This window comes from Phyllobates terribilis, unplaced genomic scaffold (assembly GCF_046119375.1).
Source record: "Phyllobates terribilis strain yellow unplaced genomic scaffold, ASM4611937v1 Scaffold_5__5_contigs__length_657084704, whole genome shotgun sequence".
In the NCBI taxonomy this organism is placed as follows: domain Eukaryota; kingdom Metazoa; phylum Chordata; class Amphibia; order Anura; family Dendrobatidae; genus Phyllobates; species Phyllobates terribilis.
The window spans coordinates 86,296,988-86,306,273 of NW_027362765.1; the positions used below are offsets into that span (position 1 = coordinate 86,296,988).

At 39.5% G+C, this 9,286-nt stretch overlaps 1 protein-coding gene across 6 annotated transcripts in view; it reads left to right on the forward strand.

Moving 5' to 3' along the window:
- LOC141272143 (uncharacterized) overlaps window positions 1-8,423 on the forward strand; it is a 42,046-nt gene extending 33,623 nt beyond the window's left edge. For 5 of the 6 annotated variants that reach the window (XM_073682506.1, XM_073682505.1, XM_073682503.1 and 2 more), the window contains exons 6-7: window positions 143-178; window positions 6,399-8,423. In XM_073682506.1, coding sequence (XP_073538607.1) covers window positions 143-178; window positions 6,399-6,457 — 95 coding nt within the window. In that variant the 3' untranslated portion in view covers window positions 6,458-8,423. The remainder of the gene's footprint in view (window positions 1-142; window positions 179-6,398) is intronic. The other variant, XM_073682504.1, reaches the window with a different exon arrangement.
- The last annotated feature ends 863 nt before the right edge of the window (window positions 8,424-9,286 follow it).

Below are 9,286 nucleotides of genomic sequence, written 5' to 3' on the forward strand. Positions count from 1 at the left end.
GCAACACAGCCAATCAAATTGATTTAAATAAATTAAAAAAACACGTTGCAACAAGTAAAATTCACTAAAAAATAAAAAAAAAATACCAGCTTTATTATCACTAATATATAAATAATTTACAAAGTATTTTAATTCCTTCTAGCTCAGCGTCTTTCAATAGCATCCCTCCTGGGGCAAGGTGAGTACCACAGTTAATACAATTCATATTCATCTTCCCAAAGAACAATTGGGGCAAAAGTCCCCATATAACTAAGAAAAACAACCAAATTAACATATATGGATGATTTAAATTTACCTGGAAGATTTTAGATTTATGGGAAAAAATGTTTAAAGCTTTATTAAAATAATTAAAAGCTACATCTCTTGAGTTGTGGAAAGATGAAAAGATATAAATTATGATATGTTAAAATTAGGTTCTAAAACCTACTATTAACATCCTACATGTAGACCTGCCATGGTTGTTCATCTGATTGGTGCTGGTCCAGCCCTGGTAGACAGCCAATTTTGTAAGGATAAGCCAGACATGAATAGTGGCCAAAGTATTGATTTATGACCCCAGTTTAAATGTCTATGACCAAATGTCCCATGGTTTGGAGAAGGGATAGGCAGTTAATTTTCCTGAGGGACCACATGAGAGACCATCATTGTTGTGGTTGGCCAAAGCAATTTGCTAAAATTGGTTCTACTCAATATTAATATTATTACATATAATTATTTTATATTAATATTAATTTAATCGCTTAATATTAAGTGGAATTAATTCTGTTGACTAGCTGAAGCTAATAGTGCTGTTGATATACATTATGATTTATCTTATTGTATCTTGTGTTCTTACTGGTAGAAGCTAATTAGAACCATATAATTTACTGCTTTTTAAAAAGTTTATAAATCATATCCTCCTGTTATTCATTACCATAATCATAGAATCATAGAATCATAGAATCATAGAATGGTAGAGTTGGAAGGGACCTCCTGGGTCATCTGGTCCAACCCCCTGCTCAAAGCAGGATTCACTAGATCATCTCAGACAGATGTCTGTCCAGCCTCTGTTTGAAGACGTCCATTGAAGGGGAACTCACCACCTCTCGTGGCAGCCTGTTCCACTCATTAATCACCCTAACTGTCAAAAAGTTTTTTCTAATATCTAATCTGTGTCTCCTCCCATTTAGTTTCATCCCATTGCTTCTAGTCTTTCCTTGTGCAAATGAGAATAAAGATGATCCTTCTACAATGTGACAGCCCTTGACATATTTGTAGACAGCTATTAAGTCTCCTCTCAGTCTTCTTTTTTGCAAGCTAAACATTCCCAAATCCTGCAACCGTTCCTCATAGGACATGGTTTGCAGACCAGTCACCATTCTGGTCGCTCTTCTCTGAACTTGCTCCAGTTTGTCTGTCTTTTTTAAAATGTGGTGCCCAAAACTGTACACAGTATTCCAGATGAGGTCTGACCAAAGAGGAGTAAAGACCAATAATGACTTCACGTGATCTAGACTGTATGCTTCTGTTAATACATCCCAGAATTGTATTTGCCTTTTTTGCTGCTGCATCACACTGTTGACTCATGTTCAGTCTATGATCTATTAGTATACCTAAATCTTTTTCACATGTACTGTTGCTTAGCTCTATTCCTCCCATTCTGTATATGCTTTTTTCATTTTTATTGCCCAGATGTAGTACTTTGCATTTCTCCCTGTTAAAAACCATTCTGTTGGTTGCTGCCCACTGCTCCAGTTTATTTAGGTCTTTTTGAATCCTCTCTCTCTCTTCTCTAGTATTAGCTATCCCTCCTAGCTTTGTGTCATCAGCAAATTTAATCAGTTTACCCTCAATTCCTTCATCTAAATCATTGATAAAGATGTTGAACAATACAGGTCCCAGGACGGAGCCCTGTGGTACCCCACTTGAGACATTCATCCAGCTGGATGTGAAGCCATTTACAATCACCCTTTGAGTCCGATCACTAAGCCAGTTATGAATCCACCTAACAGTTGCCTGGTCCATTGCATACTTGGTCATTTTTTCAATAAGGATGGTGTGAGATACTTTGTCAAATGCTTTGCTGAAGTCAAGATATACTATATCTACAGCATTTCCCTGATCCACCCAGTCAGTGATTCTGTCATAGAAGGAAATTAAGTTAGTCTGACATGACTTGTTAGTTATAAACCCATGCTGACTCTGGTTAATCACTTCATTCTTATCCAGGTACTTACATACATGTTGTTTAATAATTTGTTCAAAGATCTTTCCTGGTATAGAAGTCAGACTCACCGGCCTATAGTTCCCTGGGTCCACCTTCTTCCCCTTTTTGAAGATAGGAACAACATTTGCTCTTCTCCAGTCTTCTGGGACTTCTCCTGTTCTCCAAGAATTTTCAAAGATTATGGAGAGTGGTTCTAAAATTTCTTCTACGATCTCCTTCAGTACTCTGGGGTGTAATTCATCTGGACCTGGAGACTTGAACTCATTTATGTTAGCTAAATATTCCCTCACAATCTTTCTGTTTACAGATAACTTGGATTCTTCTATTCCTTTAAAAGGACAGTGAAGATCAGTTGATGTTACATTTTCTTTCTGAGAGAAAACAGATGCAAAATAGGAATTAAAAAGTTTGGCCTTCTCAACATCCTCTCTTACCATTTCTCCATTTTCATCCTGTAAAAATCCTATAGCATCTTTGACTTTTCTTTTACTTTTGACATACCCCCAAAATCCTTTTTTATTGCTTTTGACATCTCTTGCAAGCCTTAATTCATTGTCAGCTTTAGCTAACCTGATACATACCCTACAGGATCTGCAGACTGCATTATAATCTTCTTTAGATATGCCTCCCTCTTTCCATTTAATAAACATTTCTTTCTTTCTTTTTAGCATGTGTTTAAGTTCTGTGTTCATCCATCCTGGTTTCCTTAAATGCTTCCCATTCTTCCTACTTTTCGGGATTGTTAACGATTGTGCTTTGAGAATCTCATTTTTAAAAATTTCCCATCCTTCCTGGACATTTTTGTCCTTAAGGACATCCAGCCATTGGATCCCTCCTATTCTTTTTCTGAGTCTCTTAAAATCTGCCTTTCTAAAATCTAACCTTGAAGTTTGAGTCTTCACATGTCTTCCTCCTCTAGTTATCCAAAATTCTATAATAGCATGATCGCTGCCTCCTAGGGTCCCAGCCACTTTTACCTCCTCAACCATTTCCTCCTTGTTTATAAGGATTAGATCCAAAGTAGCAGATCCCCTTGTTTTCTCCCCTACCTTTTGGAAGATAAAGTTGTCAGCAAGAGAGGATAAGAATTTGCTTGACCTGTTAGTTTTACTTGAGAGAGATTCCCAACAAATGTCTGGATAGTTGAAATCTCCCATGACCACTACGTCATATTTTTTTGAGAACTTGGTCATTTGATACATAAAGAGTTCATCCATATCTTCAGCTTGCCCAGGTGGCCTGTAGTAAATGCCTACAATGGTGTCCTTTCCGTTGTTATCTCCTTGTATTCTTACCCAAACAGTTTCCACAGAACTCCCAGTCTCTGAAGCTTCAATCTCTATGCAGATATACGCTTTTCTAACATACAATGCGACACCTCCTCCTCGTTTATCAAGTCTGTTTCTTGCAAATAAGTTGTATCCTTTTAGCCTTTTATTCCAATCATGTCTATCGTCCCACCAAGTTTCAGTGATTCCAATGACATCATATTTCTTTTCCTGCGTTAGTAGTTCTAATTCTCCTTGTTTGTTGCCCATGCTTTGTGCATTTGTATAAAAACATTTTAGTTTGTGATTGGTTTCTCTTCCTCCCATATTTTTATTATTTAAATTGTTTTGTCTTTGTTCTTCCTTTCCACTTCCAGTAGCAGAGATCTCAATAGTATTTGTCAGCTGTATGTCTTTTTCTGGCCTTTTGCTTCCCTTCCCACATTGTTCTAGTTTAAAGCTCTCCTGATGAGTGCAGCAAGGCAATTTCCAAATACATGTTTTCCAGTCTTCGTAAGGTGCACCCCATCTCTAGCAAGTAGTCCATCGTATAGGTAATTCATTCCGTGATCCAGAAATCCAAATCCTTGTTGACGGCACCATCGACGTAGCCAGTTGTTCACCTGTAGAATCTTATTCCACCTCATTGTTCCATGGCCATCCACTGGGAGGATGGATGAGAAGACCACCTGCGCTCCCAATTCTTTCACTTTCTTGCCCAAGTCTTCAAAGTCACTGCAGATGGTTTCCAGGTCCTTTCTTGCGGTGTCAATTGTCCCCACATGTATTAGCAGGAATGGGTAGTGATCTGTAGGTCTGAAGAGTCTTGATATCCTGTCAGACACATCTTTAATTTTTGCTCCTGGAAGACAGCACATTTCTCTTGAGGTTATGTCTGGTCTGCAGATAGCAGCCTCTGTTCCTCTTAACAGGGAATCCCCCATGACCACCACTCTCCGTTTTTTCTTCACAACATTCTTCTTTCTCCATCCAGGAGGATTCTGAGGGCTTACAAGGTTATTCATTGCTGGGAAAGTCTTATTTTGCTGTATTTCTTCATGGTTCTCCTGCGTGAGAGCCTGGTACTGGTTCCTGAGCAGTATAGGTGCTGACTGCCTCTCGATCCTCCTGCTTCTGTGGGTCACATGCTTCCATTCCTCTGTTTCCTCAGGTGCAGTTCGAATTTCTTCTCTTTCTGAATCATGAAGAGATAATTCTGCTCTGTCTAAGAACTCTTCACCTTCCTTAATGATTTTCAAGGTAGTTAACCTCTCTTCTAGATTTCGCAACTTTTCCTCCAACAGGGACACAAGCTTGCATTTCTGGCATGTGAAGTTTGGCTTTTCCACTGGCAAGTCTGTGAACATGTAGCAGGATATGCAGCTCACCAAATGGCTCCTGGACTCTTCCATGTTCTTACTGTTAATGTTCTGAAAACAGTGAAAAAACCTTCAAAAAAAAGCTTCAAAATCCGCGCGCCGGTCCTCTTTTCAGCTCCAACAGCCAAAATCCAGTGTTCTTTGAGCTCACGGAGACTCTTCACTTACCCCAAAATGCAGTGGGAATATGCAAATTATCTCCTCAGGACTCCTCCCCTGGTTAATCAGTAGATCTCCCCACACAATATGATGCTCACACAAGCCCTCAAACAGTATGATATCCCCACAGCCCTGCCACACATACAGTATGATACTCCCACGTTCTACAACACAATATGATGTCCGCCATAGCCTCAAAACAGTGCGATGGCTCCCATAACACCCCACACGCAGTATAATGGCTCCCCAGCTCTCCACAGTATGGTAACCTAGACAACCCCCCACAGACAGTATGATGGCCCCCACAACCCTCCCCCCAAACTCACAGTATGATGGTTCTCACAGCCAGCCACACATGGCATGATGGTCCTCATAGTCCCCCACAGGGTATGATCCCCATAGCCCCTCACATAAAGTCTCCCCCAAAACAAAGAATGATAGACCCCACAGACCACCAAACACAGTATGATGGTCCTCACAGCCACCCAAAAAGTATGATCCCCACAGCCTCCCATACAATAGGATGACCACCCAGTTTGTATAATGACCCCCACAGTCCTCCACACATATGACAGTCCTTACAGACACCACACATGGTATAACAGACCCTACAGCCTCCCACACATGGTATTACAGTCCTTACAGACCCCCAAACACAGTATAATGGTCCTCACAGTTCCCCACACTCTGTATGATGGTATTCACAGTCACAGCTCACCACACATAGTATGATGGTCCTCACAGCAGCTCTATGCACAGTATTATTCCTCACAGGCCCCCATACACATAGCCCCCCGCACACCCATCCCACAGTGTAGTGATCTCACATATTCACCCCTTAAGTGACTGACAATTAGAAAAAAATACTCACCTTGCTCTTGTTCCCCCGACTGTATTCATGGGTCTTTGCTGTGAGTACTGAGGCTCCGTACAATACATGTGATCTAGTGACGTCATCGCTTCTGCTGTCCAAGACTCAGTTGCACAGGCTGAATAGTGGAAGAAGGAGCCTCCTCCACAGTTCTTATCACCAATATCTGCATCCTAAGAATGCGGATACTGGTGAAATTAAGACATGGGGAAGGAGAGGGTAACTAAATGGTGCAGTCCATGGGCCACTATTTTCAGTCCTTTGGCTATCCTGTTCCAAGGGCCATACAGGAACAGCCAAAGGACTAGATGTGGCCCACATTTTGCTTAGGTCGGATTTGGAAGATTTTCCAAAACTCTTTTAAACCATGGAGAACACTTGTCAAGATGGGATCATTGAAAAAATATGGTTATATGTGATCAATGACTCTTATCATACAATACTCTGTGTCACCCATGAGGCAGCTTGGGTTGTCTCTCACTTGTCTAATGGTACTTTCTTTTATTTTTAAACAGAAGTACCTGGAGAAGAGAACCCACCCATACCACCATTACTGCAACCACAAACTGTATAAGGGAGATAACCTATGAGGAATCAAAGGAGAATTGTGGTTACTCTAAGAAAATGCCATATGTGACCCATGCTAAGTTGGTAGAAAATGCACGTGTTACACTGGATGAAAGAAATACTGGTGATCCTAAATGGTGTGACCTATTTCCATGAGGTTAATCCATCTCTACTTTTTGAAAAGACATCTTTTCCATTTGTCATCTAAATGTGTCACCTTCATCCACCCTCTTTAGTAATACGATGGTTTAAGGAGATTGTCCTTTGAAAAACAGTTTTCACCTATCCACTTGTTGATTGGTGGGGGTCCGAGTGCTGAGATCTTCATCGATTGGCAGAACAGGAAACTTGCATCCTTGTTGGAATGGGGTACCAGTACATAAGTGTGACCTGCGCTCAATTCATTCTCTATGAGGCTGTTGAGGGCTGCACCCAGCCTCAGCTTTTTCTGAGAGCCCCTACTGTGAATGAATGGAGTGTTGGTCGGGCATCTGTCCTGCTGCTCCATTTTATAACAGGGATAAAAGTCCGCTATTCTACTGATCGGTGAGGGTCCGATCAGGAAGATATCACCTATCTTGTGGATAGGTGATAACTTATTTTCACTGAACAGCCACTTTAAGTTTATCTGCCTCCTGCCCAGAAAAGAAAGCGCCTCCACCAGATCTCCATAATGAGAAAAATAGAATACTACCACCAAATATTTCAATATACCCAAAAATACATAGCAGAAATGTGTTAAATTGCTCAATCTGATAAACTGGGGGTTCAACCGGGATTTGAAAAAAAAAATAATAATCTCCTGTTTTTTTTCCAGAAACACTGTTACTTCTGTCCAGGGGCTGTGTCTGGTATTTCAGCTCATTTTTACTAAAGTAATAAAGTGAATCAGGCTGACCAGCAAATGTTCATTTAGTACCTGCCATCATACATAGAATAGTGGTGCATCAAATTACTGTGAAGTTTTGCATGATGATGCCTTAGTTTTGCATTAGTTTTCATATTTGGCAATACATCCAGTGTCTGCTAGTCTTAATTCATAAGATGTGTAGGTATTCCCATTTTCCCATAAAATTAGAGAATCTTGTCTCAATTACATATTATGTACAGTATCTGTATGCCATGAAATGGTTTTATAAACTAAAGTCACGTATGTTATATCACTTATGTCGTGTATGGCAAGATTAAAAAAAAGGTATTTTATATTTTAATATTAAAAAATATGAATTTATAAAGGATTTTGTCTTGGGACTCAATAGATGGCTCATGAACAAACAGATGTAGCAGGAGCTATTTTGAATAAAATGCAAACAGTGTAGCTATACAACCTTGTTATTCAGTGCTGAACACAGGCTGAAAATGGCCTAAATGCAAGAACAGTTCATCGGCCGCTTTAAGTGTCTGTGATTGCTCCTTTTGAGATGGAAATGAGCCCCTTTATCTCTTAGGCCCCTGTGAGACTGCACTGGTTGCACCAGTGTTATGTCCGCACCTGCTGCTATTGTAGCGCACTACAGCCAACAAGCTAATGGATGCGTATAATAGGACCTATAGACGTGCCTTCTAGTGATGAGCGAGCATGCTCTTGACTCAAGGTTTACAAGCATGCTCGGGTGTTTTCCGAGTATCTTTAGCCTGCTCGGGTGTTATGTTTTAGTCACGCCGTGTCCGTGATTTGCGACTGTTTGACAGCTTTAATACATGTGAGGAATGCCTGTCAAGCAAGCATTCCTCACATGTATTAAAGCTGTCAAACAGTCGCAAATCATGGACATGGAGTGACTAAAACATAACACCGGAGCACGCCGTAAATACTCGGCGAGCACCCGAGCATGCTCGCCGAAAGAGTTAACAGAACTTACTTGCTCATCACTAGTGCCTTCCTAAATTTGTTTCTAAACATATATATTTGATATATCCAGAGATTCATGGCATAAAATATGTCCTACGGATGCCATCTATTGGCCATCCATCACCCCAAAGCCCCCATGTTATAGAAAGCTATACGTTGACAATGTATTTGTATGTATATTAGTAGGTGTACATTGTCTTGATTAATCCCTCTGCTGGATCTGTCAGCCACCCGCCTCCCACATGCTCCCATGTAAAAAGAAGCATATATATATATATGTGTGTATATATACATATATATATATATATATATATATATATAAATATATATATGTAATTTTTTATTTTTATTAAATAGAGCAAGATATTATGAAATCAAATTGTATAGCTTAACAAAATACAAGAAAAGGAAATTGCAGACTCATCTGTAAATCATGTAATAGGACAATGTAATTATTCCACTGTAAATAACCCTGAAAGTTTGCACATGATAGTATGCATAGGATATAGTAGTAAGCATAGGAATCCAAGATGTGAATTTTTGTGTAAAGAAGTACTCTGTAAAAATGTCTAGAAAAATATAAGAAAAATACATAAAAAATAGTAAGAAGTTAGAAAAGTCATCTGAAAATAAGTCAAATATCAAACGGGTTTTTCAAAAATCTACGGGTCAATGATTAATATTGGGCATTGAATGCACATATACTGTATATATACTGTATAGTGAATTTGTGTAATCGCACACATGTATGTTTGCAATCTCACATCCAAAATGTTTGTATGTATTTTTCTACTGAATATGAATTGAATAAAGCTAAATATTTTGTTTCCATTTTTTTTTTCATTCTCACATTTGTTACAATCATGGTGGCCAGGGGTGGGCATACCATTAGTGCAACCTCTGCAACTGCTTGGGAGCCCAATGGGTTAGGTGTCCACTGTCAACTTACAAGCAGTTTTCTACTATCAATTGGATTAAACATAA